Below are 22,464 nucleotides of genomic sequence, written 5' to 3'. Positions count from 1 at the left end.
CACTGACACCGTGAGTTCAACTCAAGTTACATTTATTTTCCACAAGCTGCTTACAGAAGCGTTTCGGCGGAAGCCTCCGCCTTGATCACTTATATATATATTAACATAATATTATTAAAATATATACAATATTTTTACCTTAGGAGTGTGTGCAACAGTAAGGAAAACGTTCGATAGCTCAGGGGTAAAAATTACTATTCCCACTCGAGTGAGTGCAACAGTAGGGAAAGCGTTGGATAGCATAGGGGTACAAATTACTATTCCCACTCCAGAGAGTGCAACAGTAGGGAAAGCGTTGGATAGCGTAGGGGTAAAAATTACTATTCCCACTCCAGAGAGTTCAACAGTCAGAAAAGCGTTGGATAGCCTAGGGGTAAAAAATTACTATTCCCACGCTAGTGAGTTTAACAGTAGGGAAAGTAAAGATTTAATATATTAATAAACATAAATAAATATCAATACCAATAAAAAATAATTACAATTCATTACCAATTTAATATTATGTAATAATTAATCAATTAAAAATGCAAATAAATATTAGTTATTAAAATATTTACCTATTAATACAAATTAATTAACAATTAATTAACAATAAATAAAAAATTAATACCAATAAATACAAAAAAATGATTTACTTAATTACAATTGAATTACTTCCCACCCTATTCCCCTTTAAACCCACAACCCGCTACGGAAAATACATTAATAAAATTAACATGATTATCAATTAATCAATTAATAAAAAATAATTACCAATTAAAAATTAATTAATTACCAATTAAAAATTAACAATAAATTCAAAATGAATACCAATAAATAAATTAAAATATTTAATTAATTACAATTAAATTACTTCCCACCCTATTCCCCTATAAACCCACAACCCGCTACAGAACTAAAACGCAAAATTAAATTAAAAATAATTTGTAATTTCTAGAAATGAATATTTAATTTAATATAATTAAATTACTTCCCACCCCATTTCCCCCTTAAACCCACAACCCGCTACAGAATTAAATTACGCAAAAATTAAATACCATAACATATATTACTTAAAATAAATTACTAAAAAATTATACACTTTTCACACATATTCTAACATACAAAACACTTTAAAAAATTTGATATTATAAAAAATTCGATATATTTTAATACCTATATTATATACTTCGATATTTTGACTTTCTATATTTAAAGAAATCGATATTAAATTACTTACCTTAAATTCGATATTTTTCACCACTTTATTCTGTCCATTCGATATTTTGACTTCGCTATTTTGGTAAATCTATAGTTTGAATTCGATATTTTGTGTAGTTACCTATGATACAAATAACCACCCACTGTTACTTTTGTCCTAAGGAAGACCCAACCACTATGCATCTGTAGGCCTTGAAACATGACAACAACAAACAATTTGCGGGTCTCAAAGAGGAGTGTATAGACAGATGTTGCAGCAGTACATACAACAGGGAAACATAAACACAGGAGGAGTCTCAATTAAGAGGACGGATTCCTTTCACCCACTGAAGTGGCATGCTTCATCATTTGGGGATCTCCTCTTGGCTACACACTAGTGCAACCAAGGAGCTACAACTCCTTGCTAGTGTAAAGGAGGAGCTCGCGGATGTTTTCAATGTAGTCCAAAACTGGATCACCTAAGATCAATGAAGCATAAGGTAGTGTGGTGAGTGTGTGGTGCAGTGTAGGGAAAAAGTGAGTTAAAATTGACTACCAGGGGAAAGTAAGTTTATTCGGTATACCGGGGTGTCAACGGTTAAAAAACAGTGAGGGCAGGATCTGAATATATGTACAAGTGCGCTAATGAGGTCTACATGTTTCAGCCAATCCAGATCTTACTATGACCATGGCTTTCTTCAGGACCTAGGTGTAACTACTGCACTGCAATTGTTAGCTCCATTATATTTACAGCTCTTGTGTTATTCATAATTTCTGCAAATAGTCTAGAAAATCACATGGTAACTCTTCTCTACAGGACTCATGAACCGAGATTTTGAATTGATGTTAAATGAAAATCCAACCGGTGCAGACCATTATAATGGAACTGGAACTGCAATGAGCATCGCTGCAAACCGGATTTCTTACTGCTTTGACCTCAGTGGACCATCACTTACGCTTGACACTGCATGTTCATCCTCCTTGGTTGCTTTGCATTATGCTTGTCAAGCAATCAGACAAGGTACAGTAGTGATTTTGAAATGAAACATTAAAAAACACTAAAAATAGATTACATTTAAGTCTAGTCTTGAATTCTTATATTTCCTTTTGGTTTTCTTAAAATTGTTGCATATGGTGATCAATGAATTATAATGAAAACAGTATTGCTGAATCTTTTTGTTACGGTTGGTATTTTTAAATATTTCAGGCCCTAATTATGATGTTGAGTGGAATGCCATCTGACAGCTCATTGGAGGCTTTCCGCCTGACATCATGAATTACCGTCCAACCACCAGATAATGATACTGGCGGCCGGTGGGAAACTCACAGAGCCCGTCATGGCAGCAGGTGGAATACTGAACCAAAAATGACAGCGGTGCCTGCTTCTGCTCCGCCGTCGGGATTACAATGTTGCTTTCTACCTGCCTATGACAAATGCTAGCAGAAAGTGACTTTGGGGGCACCTAGCAGGGCCCCCTTTCCCCCGGCCCTCCTCAATGGGGCTTGAGGGGCCCCTATAGTTCCTCCAAACATATCTGCACCAAGTGCCAGGTACCCCATGGTACATGGTGCAGGGATGTTTGAAAACATAATTTTTTCTGCTGCAGCACACGCTGCAATAGGAGAATGTATGTTCCGAATACCCACAGGGCTGTCGCATCCTAATGCTGCGGGTGGGACTGGCGACTAATAGTCGGGCAGTTCCCGTCTGCGACGTGGAGGTCGGATGCTCGTCCGACCGACATTGCAATCAGGCCCTTGGTAACTGCATTTGACTTTGTTTCAAATTCCGGCCTCATGTCACTTGAAATATTGTATAATTGTAACCAAATATGTTCATCTCCATGTGACTGTTTACCTTATCACTCAAAAATTAAAAGTGTGTTGGTAATTAAGTTCACTGTGTGCACTACATAGGAAAAGCCATTCATATATTCAATCATTTTTTCAGACAATGCCACTCTTTGCATTAACAAAGTATTAAGAAGGGTGGGGAAATGACCATACTTCCCAAGTAGCTGCCATGGACTCATCAGTAACTCTCTGAGCCGTAATTCCTTGCTTGCATCTTTCTTCAACAACAACTCATTAATTTTACAATAATCCCTCCTTATAAGAAATAATGCAAATGTGCACAAAATACATCACCCTGACTGTCATCCCCACATCTTGCTCTGTCTACTATGGCTAAAAAGAGAAAGAGAAACTATTCAAAATGGCATGTTGTCATAAATGTTATAAACTACAGCGCCCACCCCTATTTTAAATAGCTTTTTTTATAAACTGTAATATCTTATCTTAAGGGTGTCAAAAGCATCAGGCACCCAGAAGTTCCAATACAGTAGCTTTACCAAAGGTATTGCATAAAGATACACATAAAACCTATAACTCAGCACAAAAAGGGAAAACGTTAACTCGCTGAAACATTTCAAAGGATTGTTTCTACATTTTTGCACATTCTCCTGCCATAGCACCAGCATTTAAAAAATAACTCCTCAAAGTTTGCCAGGTTTTGCCATTTTTGAAATTTACCCTTCAGTTCACTTTTTGGGCCACTCCGCTGCAACTGATGTAATATGTCCAATTCTCTAACTGATAATTGAATGTTGTTTCATTCAGGGTGCTGATTACCTTTGAAGTTCACTCCTATTACTACAAAAACACACCAGAATTATTTTCAATTATTTTAAACCTAAACATTCTAAGGTTATTGTCCAGTATGTATCATATGTATCAAGATACCAATTAGCGATTCTGTAGTAGCGATTTTTAAGAAATCGCTATTTCAGAATCGCTAATTGGTATGTATCAAGAAAATCGCAATTGTTTTAGCGATTTCTTGATATTCCTTAATTGCGAATTTGCAAATTGTGAATTCGCAATTAAGGAATGGGAATTTATTCTCAATTTGCGATTCGCAATTTGCTAATCGCAAATTGAGAATAATTTCAAGGGTGCAGGGGTATCCAAAGGACACCCTGTTGCGCTAAATTTGCGATTCCTTAAATGCAATCGCAAAATAAGGAATCGCAAATTTTGCGATTCCTTATTTTGCACCCACATTTTTTCATACATACCATTTGAGTTTGCAAACACCGAAATTCTACGAGTTTCGGCGTTTGCGAACCCATTTGGCCTTGATACATATGGCCCTAAGTCTTGTTATATTTCTGTCCACAACTTAGTTCAAATCGAACAGGGAATTCCCTGTATCAATCTTTAAAAAAACATAAGTAAGGAAGTGTAATGTTAATTTTTGTTTGTATGATGTACAGTGTAAAATAAAAATCAATCAAGTATTTTTGACAAATTATAAAAGAGTAGAGATAATGGATTGATAGCAAAGGAAGAAATGGCAAACACAATGTTTTCTTACATGATTTTTGTTTTATTATTATGTAAAAACCTAATGGAAAAGGCATCAATTTAGGTTGAAATATTTAGCAGTGCTTAGAATTATTGTATGCAATTCTCTCTTGTGCCTCAGTTGTCGGCAAAAGAAGGTGAGAAATAATGCCTTGTGTAGTGCAAACAAGTTGCTGTGTGCAGGTTTCAAACATTCAAGGTAATGCATAAGGGCAAAATAAAACCATTGATGGCTGCTTATGAAACGTCAAAAGAAGAATTCACAAAGACTGAATATTTTCACTCTTATGTCTAAAATTACTCAAAATGAATTGCTCACTACTGACATCTATGTTACTTACAGATCACAAACCTTAATACCAGCAGTGAAAATAAGTGAGGCCCAATAACACGTTATTAGAAGCAACTGTACTAATAAATGCAGAGTAACACGTTTATTACTAGGGTTCAAGGTCAAATTTAAGTTGTTTACCATAATACAGTTAAATTGACATACAAAGGCATTTGCGTTTTATAACTACTCTATGCAGGGACTCAAGTCTTCCTCAGTTTTACCTTATTACACAAATGTAACCTTTTGATTCCTGGTTTTAGTTAAACACCATTTTCTAAAACAAATACACATGAAAATTATCCTGCCATAAATCATACATGCAGATATGCAGAGGTTAATATACGATTTATTGTCATTGTTGAGAAGGGGATGAAGGGGCATCATTAGCCACTCTGGAATTTGCCTATGAATAAATATATATATATATATCTTCTGTAAATGCAAACAAGAGGAGCACCAAAAAAGACTCAATACGTGCATCAATCCATGATTTGGAAATCTTCCAATAACAAGTCCTTAGGCAGTAGGTTCAGTTCAAAAAAGGTCTGTCTTCTTTATTTTAATAATAACAGTTCAATTTCAAAATATCAAATCAGCCAAGATCTTCTTCCCTATCATATCAATCACAATTCATTTCAACATATTAGATCAGCTGACGCGTTTCGTCCTCTAGGGACATCATCAGGGCTTGAGTACTACACTGCGCAATCTGTGTTTTTATCTGTTCAATTCCTCATGGTATTCACCTGTATTTTAGAAAATATCTCACAAGACTCACTTAATGATGTGTACTTAATTTTCTCTCTGACCTCACAGCAGAGACAAAATTAAATCAGGTGGATAACCCCAGCTTCCATGACAATGGGGAGGGTCTAGATTACTGCCTGTCCTCTTTGGAAGCCAGATTTGATTTCATTCTGGGTACTAGGAACTCAGGGTCTTGCATGACAAGATTACCTGCCTCGAAGACGGGAGCCGCAGAGACAACGCCCGCTTCTGTTGCATCCTGGAGAAGGCTGAAGGCACTGAATTACAGGACTTTTTTCTGAGATTTCCTGCTCATCCTCCTAGGGATAACTTCCTTGCTCCTGTTGAAAATGCCCACAGAATCTGCCCAGTCGGCCACTGGTGCCGTTGAGTGTGAGGCCCATCATTGCATGTTTCATCAGGCCTATCAGACACTTGCAGTGGCAAATTCGCATGGGCCCTTTGACTTCAAGGGTCAAAAGATATAAATTTAAAGGGAGACAAATGAGAAGCGGAGGGCCTTCTTGTCCCTCAGACAACAACTACGCAAGTGGGAAATAAAATTTGGCCTCTTTGAGCAGGTGAGCATGTAGAAAATAATGGACGGCACATCCAAGTACTTCTACGACCGGGCGGCATTGCAGTCCTTCATGGATGGTCTGTGAAACGGGGCCATGGATACAGCTCTGATCTTCCTGACTCCCTCCAACATGGACATGGACCTGCTGCTGCTGGTGAGTGAGGACACACAACCTCGGGAGCCCAGACATCAGGACAATTTGCATCGCATGACAGAAGGTGATCAAAGCTCTGGGGGAGATGAGGCAGGACAGGGGCCACAATAGGTCCTGTCTCAACTGAAGATGGGGGTCACCCAATGATTGACAGGCCCTGAGACAGTTGCTCTATACAGGGCTCATTGGACCTGGCTGAGTTTGGCATGAGTGCTTACAGCTAATGGTTTAGCATTGGATGTTTTGAGTTCTCTGTTCCTTGCTAATGGTGTGCTCCATGCTGACTCACTGTTACAGGTGCTGCCCAACACCTGCAGCCCCCCATCCCCAGAGGTATCCTTCCCCATGCTGAGATGCCTTGCCCATGAGGGTGGATCACAGCCTCTTAGATCTGTGGTGTCACTTGCACCCCACGGACAAAGAATACACCTGTGTGGTACTAAATCAGGTAGGACTCCTTTCTCATGACGCAGCCCATGCTCCCTCTCGTGAACGAAACTTCCATCTTGAAGGGCACACTCTCATACCACTTTCCAATCCACTTCTTGACTGATCTGGTCTCTCACAGGAAATACGCAAGCAGTGGCACCTTAACCTTTCCTGCTATACCTAGCCCAGGGGTAAGGAACAACTCAAATCCCAAATTTGTGCCTATCTGGAGCATAACTACTGATAGGTGGACTTGGCTCTGAGCCTCTGGGCAGGGGCAAAAGCAACCATTAGGGGCCAACTGATGAGGGATGCAGCTTTTTTCCTACAAACAGAGAGAAGTGTGGCAGAGAACATTGGAGGTAGTCATAGCCAGCTTCACATGCACCTACACAGCCCACCCCTCTGTTGCCCTTAGGCGCAGCCTCAAGAAGGCGCTTGAAACTCACTTGTTTCTTCACCTCCAATGGAGACTATGTGTTCTAGAAATTGAGGTACAGGCATTATCAGGGACCTTGTCAGTCGCCCACAGGAAATTTTGGAAGCATTCACTTCCAATTATCAGGATCTCTACTCCCAGGAAATGGTACCTGATCCAGATCGCTTCCTTTCTTGGCACCATACTACTGCCCATCCTCACCGAGAGGGGTAGTGAATTGCTCCAGGGAGAGATCATAAAGGAGGAGATTGAGCAAGCCACATCTAACCTTTCCTACCATTAATCTTTAGGTGATCATGACTTACCAGCTGAATTTTGCAAGTGGACTAGGGCTGAGGTAGTGGATTCTGTCCATGATGCTCTCAAGGAGGCCAACCTGTTGGGCTCCCTAGGCCTCATCTCCAACAGGGCCCTTATCACAGTTCTCCCCAAGCCAGTTAAAGACCTCCTTCTCTGTAGTAGCTATCAGCCCATCTCCCTTCTTAATGGTGACTTCAAGATCTTGGCCAGCATATTGGTGGCCGGCTGCAAATGGGGTTTTCCTTCCCTGGTAAATCATAGACAGGTGGGGTTTTTCCTTGGTCGATCGTCACACAACCATATACATACAATGGCCCATGCGATCTGCCTGGCTGAAAACCTGTCAGAAGAGGCTCTGGACACCAAAAAGGCCTTTGACATGATGCCTGTTTGTTGCACTTTGGAAATTAAATTCGGCCTTGGCATCAATTTCATCTCCAGGGTCAATTGGCTCTATGACTCCCCTTGGCACAGATCAATTGCAGCAGTTTCCTCTCAGATTACTTTCCCGGTCTGCTGGGGATGCAACAGGGGTGTCTGCTGTCCCCTTTGCTGTTCCTCCTCACCATGGAGCCCCTAGTGGTGAAAATATCCTGCTCAAACTCTTGGTACTACTCTCTTCCATCCCAGTGTTGCTGGAGACTGTTGATGCTTTCACGGTCATCTCTCGCTACAAATTTAATTGGCGGAAGAGTGAGGCTTTACCGTTCTCGAGGGTAGCCACCTGTGCCACCATTGCTGGATTCCTGTTCTAGCTGAGAGCCTTCCTTCTTAAAAACCTTACCATCTACGATAACACATAGTGGCAGATAACCTGGAACCGCTCCTGGTGAGGATGAGGCTTGATTTTGAGAAGTGGACCCACCTGAACCTATCATTATGGAGGAGATCAAAGGAAGTACAGATGGTGACGCTCCAGTGGTTCACCTTTGTACTAGGCATGCTTCCCCTAATGATACCCCATAAGATGCAACAGTAGATTAACGCAAGCATCTAGTCCTTCATCTGGGGGCCGATGAGACCCCTCCTAGCCATGAAGAAACATATTGCCTTGGCCTCTCCTCTGTTCAGCATTATTGCATGGCCCTGCAGCTGGCACAACTGGGGTATATGCCCACCCGGGTCCGGGATCTCCCACTGTGGGTCGCGAAAGAGAAACAAATCGCAGATACCCCAGCAAAAGTGCTCTCCCTACATATGCCCATCGTCACCAAAGCTGGGTTGGGGAACCCTATCATACAGGCGATGTCCAGACCGTAGACACTGGCCCACAGGCTTCTCTCAGTGGAGGCTGACCTTTACGATAAGGCACGCTTTTGGTACAATGATGGCATTGCATGGGGGGGCATGATCAATCAGGGCACCCTGGCAGGACGCGGGATTCACACTCTGAGCCATCTGATCTCTTAGGGGAACTCAAATCTTTTGCAGTGCTACAAGAAGAATTTGACCTGCCTCCTAACCAACAGTGGGGATACACACAACTGTGCCATTGACTCACACACATGCTGGGATCCCAACTCTGACCTTTCCCTCCCTCGCAAGTGCTCAACTTTCTCAATCATGGCAGTTTAAGGGTGTGATGTCTGGTGTTGATAACCTTCTGACTCTCCATCACTACTTCCAGCCAAAGCCAGCGTGTCTGAAGGCAACCTGGCAGGCTCGCCTCCAGATGGAGTATAAAGAGGAGGGCTGGGTGGATCTACTAGAGAACCTTGGACGGGGTGCACTGGAGACCTGGATGAAATTCTATCTTTTCAAGATCATGCAGGGTTGGTACTGGATGCCAGCAAGGCTCAAGTCGCGGGCCTCTTGCCCCACTGTTCTTACTAGCAGTGTGTCTATGAATATTGTGGCATTGTTCGTCTGCTCATCCGCACCTTCAGGACCAAGATGGGAATATGTTGAGGGAGTCAATGGCTGTCTCTTTTTCATTGCTGGACCTGCTGGTCCTACTTCATGTCCTAGAAGACTTTCCCCAGTTGATTCATCATTCCTGTAGGTTGCTCACCACCGCCCTCAAACCAGCCAAGATATTCATCCTATGTCACTGGCGTTCCCAGCAGTTTCCAACGCATGAGTAATGGTTCACAGCTATGTACAAAACCGCCTCTTATGAGAGAATATTTTACAATTTGCTGGATATGGCCAACATGTTTCTTCTTATCTGATCAACTTTATTGAGGGTGGGCTGATGCTCTGTGTTTTGTGTCTTTCTTTCTGGTAGTGTTCTTGACCTGCCACTTCTGTGGTCTCCCCCACAGACTCCCCTTTCATCCCCTCTCTTCCTCCCAGTTCTGTCCCCATCTCCCCCACCCTCCCCTCTCCCTCTATCTCCTTCGCTACCTCTCTGCACTCTTATGATTCCCCTTACCCCTTCATCCTGTCTCCCCCTCCCTCTGTCCACCTGTTCTCTCACCTATACCTCCTTCGTTCCCTCCACTTTGCGTTCCAACTTGCTAATACACCTTTGCTGCCCCCTTCCCCTTCTGTTCCCATCCTATCCTCCTCATTGACTTATCTTTTTGCATTCAGCCCTCATCCATCCTAGTCACTATTTACTTGCTTGTTTAGTTGTGTTCTTCCATTTGGAGCCGTTGTGTTACCACTGACAGTTGTATCCGTTCATTGCATTACATTCTTTATGGATTGCTGAACCCTTCTGGGAGCTTTTGGCATTGTTCTTTCTTAAAATCTAAATAAAAAATTACCACACAAAAAAGTAAAATAAATAAGTACAAAACTTGAAAATACACTATAGTACACTGTATTTGCAGAATATAGTGTAGTACAGCATATTTTAATTTCTTTTTACATTTTTTTTAAATACCACAGTATTTCCTTGCTAGTATTGCAGTAGGGAAAAAAATAAACCCTGCTACTTATCAATATATATCTAAGGCACTATCCCAGAACACAGTCTAAGCTGGTACAAAGGGGTGCAACGAAACAATTGGGATTCCAAAACGTGTTTTGGCCCCAATGCAATTTTCATAGACTTTGTACATGTAGCAGCCAAATGCCAAGTTGGGTGTACATGAAATTTGTCAGGATTATACATTATGGTGTGCAGAATATGTTTATTAGTATTCCAGTTTAGAATGTTTTAAGTTATAAGGTATTTTAGCTCAGTGATATCTGTTGTTGCTGCAGTTTTTTGTGCAATACCATTTTACACGCCAATGGCAAATCATAATGTGAGTAGTTAATGACTGCCATTACAAAGATAAAGACAGCCATGTTGTTTTAAGCACACCTCATCTGTAGGAAAGTATTAGGTTTTATACGTTTTCCCCTACCTATTACCACTTTTTTTAAATTATAAATGGTTGGGAACATTATTTATCAGTTTCTGTATGTTTAACAAATAAAATCATAGAGTACCACATCACTTGCTAGGAAGTAATTAACATTTTTTTTTAAATATATTAAAAAAATACACTCTGCTAGGCAATATTTGACAAAAATAGGGAACTACAGTGTATTTTAAATTTTTTATAAACTTTGGGCCCGATGTAGGTAAATCCCATTTACCGATTTTGAAATACCGAATTTTACCGATTCGGTATTTCAAAATCGGTAAATGGGATGTAGGTCCCAACATCTGGATTCTTTTCCGAATCCTTAAAATTCGGTATTTACCGATTCGGTAAATACCGAATCGGTATTTGCTATTGAATCCTATGGGCCTTTGAAGCCCATAGGATTCAATTCAAATACCGAATCGGTATTCAACGATTCGGTAAATACCGATTTTGTCAAGGGTGCAGGGGGTGTCACTTTGACACCCTCTAGCACCCCCAAAACGGGCATGTGTGCAATGTGGCACACAGACATGCCCTAAGGGCACGTCTGTCTGTCACATGGCACATGTGTACATGCACAGATGTGCATGTACACAGGAATCGGTATTTTACCATGGATTTGTATTCCATGGTAAAATACCGATTCTGTAAGCCATTTGCCAATGTAAAATTGGCTACCCACATAGCATATTCGGTAATTTTACCGAATCGGTAAATATTACCGAATCGGTAATAATTATACCGATTCGTTAAATATTACCGAATCGGTAAATTTACCGATTCGGTAATATTAACGATTCGGTAAAATTACCGAATATGTGCACCTACATCTCCCTAGCCCTTTACCGATCGGAAACGGCCGAAAATCGGTATTTTCGGCCGTTTCCGATCGGTAAAGGGCTACCTACATCTGGCCCTTTATTCTTTATATAAAAAAGTGGGCAGAGTACCACAGTAACCCCTACAAATTACCACTCTACTTACATTTTCTTTATAGTTTAGTTTTCAAAAAACACACTACTTCCTAGGTACGCCAGAAACATTTTTTAAAATATATAAAGAAAATTGAATACATTTACATACATATTACCACTTTAATAAAGTGGTAATAGGTAGGGAAAAACAATAAAACTTCCCACTTACCTATATCTAAGCCCTTACCCAGTAAACTGGCAAAAGTGTAGTAAAAATAATATGCTTGCCTTTTAATTTTGTAAACATAGCCTTTAGCCACTCACGTATTGCCTTGTTATTGCCATGTACCACCGTATACCACGAAGTTGCCACAATATACCATGGCAAAATATGTGACTAATGGCCAGATAAACTATTGTATTGCATTTGCCCTTACGTCACACATAGTCTTGTATACTTAAGTCACCTTATAAAGCAATACATGGCCACCATGCTTGGCCCTGGTTGTTTCCTAAATCTGGAGAAATGCAACAAAGATCGCTATACTGCATTACTCTGAGAACCTTATTGTGCATTCCTGCCAGATTTCATTAACATCCATATGCCACTCCACTCTACGCTGCTCCACTGTATGCCACTCCACCATACACTACTCCACTGTATGTTATTCCACTCTATGCCACTCCACTATATATTATTCCACGTCATGCCACTCCACTCTATGCTATTCCACTGCATGCTACAACCCTCTATGACACTCACCTGTACATTATTTGACTCTATGGCACTCCACTTTACAGCACTCCACACTACACCACCCCACTCCATTTTGCGCCACTCCACTCTATGAGATTCCAATATACGCCACTCCATTCTATGCTGCTCCAATCTATGCCATTCCACTGTACACCAATGCGCTCTAGGCCACTCCACTCTACACTCCACTCTACACCACTTTGCTCCACTCTACACCACTCCATTTGTCTCTATTCCCCTGTATGCAACTACACTCTATGGCACTCTGCTGTATACTATTTCATTCTACACCACTCTACTTTAGCCATTCCACTCTACGCTATTCCCCTGTTTGCCAGTCCACTCTCTGCCATTCCTCTCTGCGCTATTCCACAGCATGGCACTCCACTGCAGGCTAATCCACTGTCCACCACTTCACTGTATGCTATTCCATTCTATCCCACCCCACTGTACACTACTCCAATCTAGGTCACTCCACTATACACCACTTCACTGTTTGCTACTCCACTCTACTCTATTCCACTCCATGCCGCTCAACTGTCTGTCACTCCACTCTACACTATGGCACTGTATGCAACTCCACTGTATGCTACTCCACTCTACGCCACTTCAGGCTTTATCACTCCAGTGTACCCTGCACCACTCTACACTACTCCACTCTACAGTGCTCCCCTGTACGCCGCTCCACTGTATGGTATCCCATTATATATCACTCCACTCTACTGTATTCCACTGAATTTGACTCCAATCTAGGCTACTTCACTTTATGCTACTCCACTGTACATCACTCCACTCTACAACACTCCACTGTACGCCACTCCACTGTACACATCTCTCCTCTATGCCTGGTGCTATACAGCGGGTATTGAGCCCATCAAAGAGAACCCAATTGTGGGGAATGGCTCTCAAAATGGCCAAGTGCATATATCTGTGTAACTCTGATCCCCTAGCACATTTCCTTTAGTAATTGTGCACATTTAACTTCAATCCGGTACTGGAACTAGTACACCACAAAAGAATAAGGGATCCTGCATTTAACAAGTACTATTTTGAGAATCAACAGTCCTCCGGTGATGACTGGTGGCCGTGGAGCCGATTTTCTCCTAGGCAGCTGGTGTGTGTCCTCAACATATGTGCATTTGTGGGAAGCAATGTGTTAAGCTATTCTCTATTTACAATCATAAGATTAAAATGTATATTCATTTACTGTTTTTAATTGCAAACATGAAAGCAATATTTGTATAAACATTTTGGGATCACATCAACACTTAATAAAAATCTGAGTACTTTTATTCAGGGGATTATGACGAAGTTGATCCAAATCATAGAACTTGCATGCGCTACAATAAATCCATCATGAATAATGACAACATTTATGTGATCAGCTTCATAGATTTGTGATGAATAATCTTCTGTACTTTTTAACTCTAAAAAATCATCATATTAAACACGTGTTTCGCGGTAATAAGCCGCTGTTTCAGGCCGGGAGAAGATACAGGTAAGTTCTGTCCAAAATATTTCAACATCTCATTGGGATGTCTCATTACTTTATACACTCACAATATCTTTGTCACTACTGCTCTTCAGAGGTCTCGGTTTTACCAGTTTGAATTAGTTACATAGACCCCACAATTTAAAGTGGTAAGACATCCTCAAGTGCCCAGGTTTTAACCCTCCTCATGATAAGGTATTATTCAAATCTTCCATCCATCCAATGCTCATCTTTCTATTGTGACAAGGCTTCACATAAGACTGGGTGATAGTGATCACTGATAACATGTTGATGTTGCATTTGGATGGCTTCTACAGAAAATGATAGCCTTCTCCATGAGGTCTTTGGATTCCTTTTTCCATTTACAATTCATGTTTCCAATTGCAAATCCCCAAAGCCACCTGCTCCTTTTCCTTATTAAGGAGTGTTCAATTTGTTATATTTCCTATTTAATGCCAGTAACTTCCTGTCATAATGTCTGCACCACTTATGTTGTCCCATGACGGCTGCTGTACCTACAATGATGATGTAGCTGATAAAAAAGAACTAAATGGGAAGGTAAATTCACAAAAAAAGATAGTATTTACAGATTTTACAAATTGGACACTGTTCACTCATGAGAAGGATCTGCGGATTCAAATAGGAAATTCTGCTCTGGTGACCTATGTTATTCTTGCATATGTGTACCCGTCAGGACCTAATGATAAGACGATTTAAAAGTGATTCTGGGTACACTGGCACAACAAGTGACTTATTATAGGTTAAAAACGTATGCTGACCGCAGTATTGATATTCACTGTTCTATTGATTCAGAATGATTAGGTGTTTCCAAAACTGAGACTAGTTTCAATTCAGCAAACAAAGGTCTTCTCCAAGAGTTTTGCATAAATTTGGGAAAAGGCTGCCCAAAACACCCCTTCAAAACATGCTTTTTCTCCAGAGAGCTGGGGGAGAGTGGTTTCCAGAGGGTACATTTCTAGGTGCTTATTGCTTATTGATTGGGAAATGAGGGTCCTTTTTCAAAATATGCTTTCTGGGTTATTGAGAGAACCTTATATAGAAAAATCCAAGCCACTGGGAGCCACCCCAAATTTCATCATTAAGTTAAGGGTGTAATTGTTTCCCTAAGCTAAGTGCCTGACCTGACTTCGGATAAGGCAAAAAAGTAATGGGTGGAATGCTTGGCTTAATCTCAACCACTCTCTAGACATGAACCCACGCAATCCCAGACCCAGTTAGGCCTAGTTGGTCCTTAAATACTATATTCTCAATTTGGCATAAGTGAACCAGTTGGATTTTGGGATACCTGCAAGGGGTTAGAGACAATAATCATGTCTGGAACAGATAACAAGAAAGAACACAAATTGGCAGTTGGATGCTGTTAACAATGACAAGGTTGTTAAAAGCTTGGGAGAATTCCTTTCATATCTTCTGTAATGCTTTATACTATTGAAGTCCAGTGGTGGGTCATGCACATACGAATTGGTGAACCTTGCTTCTGCTCTGGATATTTGGTTGAATTATTTAAGCTCCCTAGGAGGGTTCTTTTTTATGCAAAGTATTTTTATACAGAGTGGTCTGATTCCTACTGTCCATAGATCTTGGAGATGTTTGGGGAGCCTGACCAGTCTCAGCTGTCAATTCCATTGAGACACACCTTATCTGAAAGAGTTCATGAATAGCTCTGACAGTGGCCTCACTCCTGCATTTCTTGCAAAGGTCATGGCAAATGTGGAGTAAGCTAGTTCTTCTTTTCCTGACTAGTAAATCTATATGTGTAATGCATGATGCATGTCTATTTTCACTTAGCTAATGGTAATGTTTATTAGTCTGAATCAAGTCTTCATTATTATAACCTTGCATTCTCTCCTTACATGATCCTTGCCACATGCCCTATTCCACACAGCTGGGTTTTTGAATGCACAGGAGAATTGTTGGAGAAAAATCATTTTATTGGTCAAAATGCAGTCTGGGGGCTAGGCTAAAACCCAGCAATTATAAGAGTAATGAAAATTATGATCATTAGTATTATTATTGATTGAGCCATTACATGCACTCTTTTCTTATAGGCATAACAGTAAGGGCCCAATTATGACTTTGGTGGTGGGACGCCGGACCCGCCCTGCCACCACACCACCAAAACTGTGTTCAGATCACCCACCAGAATAAGAGTTTCATCCTGTCTGGTGGGCTAGTTTTGGAGTTTCCCCTGCAGTTCCTCTAAAAAAGGGCACAGCAATGGGGACACCAAAAACAGTTTCTGCATGGCATGCACTGACATGTCCATTCTACAGGGAAGTCCGTAGTCCAGGCACTTTTTACCATCAATGCTGGACTATGGAAATCCCTATATTTGGGACTTCCTGACTACCTGATAAACAGGCTTCAGGTGGTCCAGAACATGGCAGCCAGTATGTTCCCTTGCCTTCCTTCGACAATTGATATGTCCCTGCACCTACCTGCCCTTCACTTGCAGTTGGAGAATCCTGTTTAAGACTCTAGTTTTGGTACACATGGCACTTCAGCAGGCTACCTTAGGATAAGAATCAGCTTTTACGCCCCTTCTCGAAACCAATTGTAATACAGCGGTTGGGAGACCACCAATGCCACGCCCCAGCATGCCTGGCAGTCCGTGTACGACACCTGTAATTGGTGCCTATGTGTCTGCCTTGAGGGGTTTCCTTTAGCACAATTTGGAGACCGGGGTCTAATAAATGTAATTTTAGAAACCTGTAATTAATGTCCATCTTACACCACTGTTTCAGTTTAAACAAGAGTTCTTTTCAAAACTGTCCTTCTGAATAAACTATTTTTCTAACCACCAATTGTCATAGACTGGGAAGAGGAAGTAACACACACAGCACTCCTTGATACTGACTGGGAAAAGAAGCCTCCTTGGTACTCATGTTTTGAATTTTACAACAGTTGAGATAACAGAGATATTTTAAAAATGCCATGAGAAGATCCTACTTATTATAGATCTCATGGGATTGCCCCAAAAGAGCATTCTGCACTTGTAGTGACCCAGAAAAACTCTTGGTTAAATTGGGAAGGAAGAGGGTCAGAATCTCTTGAGTGTCTGAGGGTCATACAAGGATCAAGAAAAAAATATTCTTCTATGCATCGATTCAAGCCCTACACCTGAGGCTCATGGTACGGATCTATTTGTTAACTTAGCTACAAAAAGATAATTTATAATTAGTTAATTTCAAATGTGAAACCCCTCTCCTTTTTTTTTATTTTAGGAGATTGTGAAATGGCTTTGTGTGGAGGAGTAAACTGTATTATCGACCCCCGCATTTATGTCATTCTCAGCAAGGCAAAAATGATTTCCCCGGAAGGTACCAGTAAACCATTTTCTAAAAACGCTGATGGATATGGAAGAGGAGAAGGCTGTGGCATTCTTTTATTAAAGCCTCTCAGAAAGGTACTTTTCAGCATTGTACTTCCAAATAGTTTGTAGGATGAATTCTCATTTTCAACCAGTTTGTCTCTCACCCTAAAATTGTAGATCTGTAGGTAAGTGCAAAACAAAAGAAACATTGGGTGGCTGGGGTCAACCTAACTGTAAGAATGTTAATTGTTGATTGGAGTGGATGGTAGCCCATTAATAGAGTCACTAACCTGTTAAGTCCGGTTGAAGGCTTCAATAATTTCAACCTGAGCTGAATCTCTTGTAACTATGTTATGTTAAATGTATGTTATGTTAAATGTTAAAAAGTATTTATTGAGCGCACTGCCACCGATTGGTTTCCTGGTGCTAGAGCAGACAAGCATGACTTAACGAAAATGTAGTAGTAATAAAAAAACAGTTAGAAAGTAAAAGACACAACACAATAAATATCCAACTCCAATTCATAAAAGGAGAAAAAAATGTAATAAGTGAGATGACACTAAAACAAAAAAAATCCAATAGGGAAACTGTAAAATTAATCTTTAAAAAAATGTAAGAAGAAAAAGTGGCAAGTCAAAAGTAATACCCATTGAAAGTCAATGAATACGATAGACCAGAACCAAGGTGCAATGGAGCCCAAGTCAGATACACCAAGTAGATTGGTCTCCTTGAAGTCTAGGTGTCAAGAAGTCAGAAATGTTTTCCAAATCTCAATTCAGAAAAGGATTTTGTCACAAACATCTACATTTCTCCTGAATGGCACAAGGATGAAATTCAATCTTATGCTATGGAACTGTTGATCTAATACTTTTCCCAGCAGTGGGCTGAGCAGCTCTAGAGGAAAAAATGTCAAAACTTTATTCTGGTGCCAAAACAACCACAGGAGTACACTTCTAACGCCCCAGGACCATAGGGAAAGAACGTAAAGGCTCTCTGAGAGTCATGCCTCATGTAGCTTATCACCAAAGGGAGCTCAGCCAACTGACACTTGGAGTCCACTTCTTAGCCCTGGGTAAAAGTGTTAGCAGGCCAGGTCGACCCCTCCAGTTTCCCTCATAAGTCTCAAACAGCAGGTGCAGTCCTTCTGTTTTCCACAGCTGCATAGAGTGTTCTGGGATGGTTCCTTTGGGTGCCACATTTACGCCTGACACCAGTTAGTCAGTGGGTATGGTTCCTGACTCTTTCCTAAAAAAATGAGGAGAATGTACCTTAAGGCAACTCTACCTTTTTTCTGTAATTCTGTTTTTGCCGTACTGCAAACAGCCCTTAAATGCCATGTACCTGGGCAATCCCAGGTTGCCCTAAGTTTTCATCCACACTCAACTTGGGCTTTGAGAGATGGGGTGTGTATGGGAGGGTACTATGAAAATCACCAATGTCCTCCCATATCTAACGGTAAAATCCAGTTTGAAACAGGGCCCGGACCCACATCAAGACAGGAGACAGACATCAGCTAGGACTAAAGCAGAGTCCCTCAGCAACCAGACAGGTGATACACAAGAATTCTTATCTGGTTCTGTTTGATTCCTTTCAAGGGCACAAACGTTTCATGTGTGTTTCGACAGATCTGTCTGGCAGTTCAAAGGTACTTAACATGAATAACATATTTTTATGTAGCATTTCATACTAGATTCTACTGCTTCCAAACACTGTAAATAAGAGATGCTACCATTAACCAAATGTATATTACTCATTCTATTGACCTCAGGTGAACCTGCAGGTGACACATGTTTCAATACTGAATGTTCAACTCACTGATCCCTCCTGTGTTGGTACAAAGTCACCCCATACAATTATTTGATTTATACAATTGTTTTGTAAAGTTCTGAATCCAAATAAGAGTTTCCTCCATGTTATTTACATTTAGGGAGATGTTACAATGGAAGTCAGCAGGCTTCAAAGTGGTAGGTGTAGCCATCAGTATAAATTGTCATCTTTTGACCAACGATTTGGGCACCAGAAAGAGGTGTGAAGGCATTTAGTATGGTATGTTCACCTGAAGACAGGTGGCCTAACAGCGCTTGGATAATATTGTGATGTTGATCACAATTAAGCAAACTGAGATTCACATAAAATTGTGCGGTCAAGTGATGGGAAAATATCTTTGGACTCTGACCACTCTACACAGTTTTGTATTGAAAGAGATTAGGGTGGATTATTAATTCAGTAGCTTACTTTGGATATCTAAAAAATCATATCAACATTTCTTCTTAAGAATGAAATACAGATCATGGAACATCATTAAATCATTCCAAAACCTACATACTGGTATAAAAGCATTGTTGTTTGTCAGTTACTTCAAACTATTTTACCCATTTGATAAAATCATACAAGTATTCATATTACAAATTTCAATATGCTGGTCCTTTAAGTGATTACATTATCACATTATGTGCACTAGGGTCTCAATCTGCATCCCAAAATCAAAATAGTCGAGAATTTCTTAAAATAACAGTACAGCGATCTGGTCTGGCAAAGGATTTTACTAATCCTATGGGTAGCTCCAGAAAATTGGAAGTTTGCAGGCAATTGGTGTCTATCTGTTTTAGTAACATATTGTGTGAACAAGATTTCACTACACAATTTTTCATAGTCTATTTTTTATAACAATAAAGATCTCATATTTGACATCACTGTTAAATGCATCATCTGATATTGTCTAGTCCAAGATCAGAGAGATAAAATCTAAGGCTGTTATCCATTTATTACAGAATGATGCGAAAATATCATGTCCTGATTCGTTATGCATAAATCTACCCTGCTTGAGTTCATCTGTTCCTGACGCCTTGAAAAATCACATTGTTAATTATTAATAATAGAGTATATGGAGAAAAAAGACAAAAGGCCCGATCACAAAATCAGGTGGTTGGACCGCCATCTGCTGATGCGTCGGACCACCTTGAAAAGACTGTTGGAAAGTGATATTGAATTCCTGATGGCGGTGTCTGCCTCTGCACCGCCTCCAAATGGGAGTATGATTCTGACCGCAACCCTGTCGGGATCAGATGATCCTGTCAGCGGCGAAGGCCTTTCCCCCCGACTGCTGCAGTCTGACCACCTGCATTGTAATGCAGTGGTCGGACCGATAGCCTGTCTGGCAGACCACCACCGACGGCTTGTCAGTGGTTGTCTGCCTGACATCGTAATCAGTACCTCTGTTCCAGTCCTAGGGCCACGTTTCAGCCATTTCCAGGCACACAGAAAAGTCTTCTTTATACACCACTCTTCAAAGAATCAATGGAGGATATACTTTACACAAGCCATAATGGAGCTGCAAGAGTCATTAGATGCACCACCTTTGCCTTATACACTTCCATCATAATAGCAGGTGAGAACTCACCAGAGGTTAAACTGAATTATCCAACTCATTCCCTTTCTCCACTACTATCCAATTTGTTTAGGATGTAGTATAATTGCAACATTTCCCAGAGGTACTTAGATATTTATAACTGTTTACTCTTTGCAAATTTACCCCATAAATATATCAGCAATGCTTTTGGGTAGTATCAGCATGAGTGGACTGAGTGGCTTTTATGTTTTCCGGTCATGGGCCTGTCAGATTAAACTTAATCTCAAGGCCCCATTGGGATGGTATGGGGCCCCATTCAAGCCTGTAGTAAGCATGAAAGGCAAGCAAGAGTTTCAAGCCCTTAATGTTGAAAGACCTGTCTGCAAATCTTGTGAACTACTCTGGGCAGACACCAAATTGGATTGAGTTCTGGATTTCTTATCTCACATATCTGGGCAGCTGGAAGCGCTGCAAGGCCCTGAATGATATCTGAGTTTAGGCTACAGACTGTGGCATGCACAAGATTTGCAACTGCAATCTTTCATTGATGAGCAACAAAGGCAAGGTCGGTATTGTGTGATTGTGGTGCCATACACTGAATGTTTACAGCAACATAGTTTTGAATTTTCATGAATTTAGGGCGCTCCTTTCTGGTAGTACCAATGTAGAAATCTCCAACAAAATTGTGTTTTTACTTATTAACCTCAATCAATCAATCAATCAATCAAGGTTTGGTATGCGCAGCTCCTCACCCAAAAGGGTCTCCAGGTGCTGAAGAGGGGCGGGGGGGGGGGGGGGGAGCGCATCTCCCGGAAGTTCATGGCGATTCATTGAAGAGCCAGGTCTTGAGTTCAACCATGAACTTGGTGAGGGTTGGTGTCTGTCGGAGGTGGAGAGGGAGGGTGTTTCATGCATTAGCTGCGAGGAAGGAAAAGGAACAACCAACTGTTCTGGTCTTCTTGATCCGCATCATCATAGCCATGGAGAGTTGGGCTGAGTGGAGGGATCTTTGGTGTATGTGGAACGAGAGGCAGTGGTTCAGGTAGGCAGGTCCAGTGTTGTGGAGGTTTTTGTGGATGTGGGCTAGGAGCTTGAAGATGATTCTCCTATCAACAGGGAGCCAATGTACTTTACGCAGGTGTTGGGTGATGTGGCAGTGGAGCTGTAGGTTGAGGACTAGTCTGGCGGAGGCGTTCTGGACGTACTGGAGTTTGGAGGTGAGGTTCTTGTTGATCACGGCGTAGAGTTTGTTGCCATTGTCCAATTTGCTGCTGATGAGGGTGTGGGTGATGGTTTTCCTGTGGTCGAGGAGAATCCAGTCGAAGGTCTTTTGTAGGAGACAGAGGGTGTGGAAGCAGGAGGAAGAGACAGCATTGATTTGGCGGTCAATTTTGTGTTCAGAGTCCAGGATGATTACGAGGTTCCGTGAGTCAGTGGCGGGGTGGATTCCCGAGGGCAGGGGGCCAACAGGTATTATTCCAGGCATCGGGTTGTGATGAGTACTTCAGTTTTGTCCGTGTTTAGTTGTGGCAGCTGTTCTTAATCCACCTGGCAACTGCTTCCATTCCTTCTTGTTGTGTTTGGAGATGTTGGGTTTGTTGGATAGGGAGAGGATGAGTTGGGTGTCGTCTGTGTAGCAAACATTGTTGAGTCCATGGGATCTGATGATGTGTGCGAGCGGGGCAATATAGATGCTAAACAGGGTGGGGCGGATGGAGGCTCCTTGAGGAACTCCGCAGGTGGTCGTGTGGGCTCCGAGAGGAAGGGTGGGAGTCTAACCTGTTG

At 41.2% G+C, this 22,464-nt stretch overlaps 1 protein-coding gene across 1 annotated transcript in view; it reads left to right on the top strand.

Moving 5' to 3' along the window:
• The window catches only part of LOC147688735 (uncharacterized), a 149,229-nt gene that overhangs the window by 106,863 nt on the left and 19,902 nt on the right, over window positions 1-22,464 (top strand). The window contains exons 5-6 of the mRNA XM_086941607.1: window positions 1,997-2,200; window positions 17,242-17,423. Of these exons, the coding sequence (XP_086797733.1) occupies window positions 1,997-2,200; window positions 17,242-17,423 (386 nt within the window). The remainder of the gene's footprint in view (window positions 1-1,996; window positions 2,201-17,241; window positions 17,424-22,464) is intronic.

The sequence above is a fragment of the Lissotriton vulgaris genome, chromosome 10 (genome assembly GCF_964263255.1).
Source record: "Lissotriton vulgaris chromosome 10, aLisVul1.2, whole genome shotgun sequence".
NCBI classification, from domain to species: domain Eukaryota; kingdom Metazoa; phylum Chordata; class Amphibia; order Caudata; family Salamandridae; genus Lissotriton; species Lissotriton vulgaris.
The sequence above is the reverse complement of the archived record's forward strand: the minus strand, read 5'-3'. Positions and strand labels throughout refer to the sequence as shown.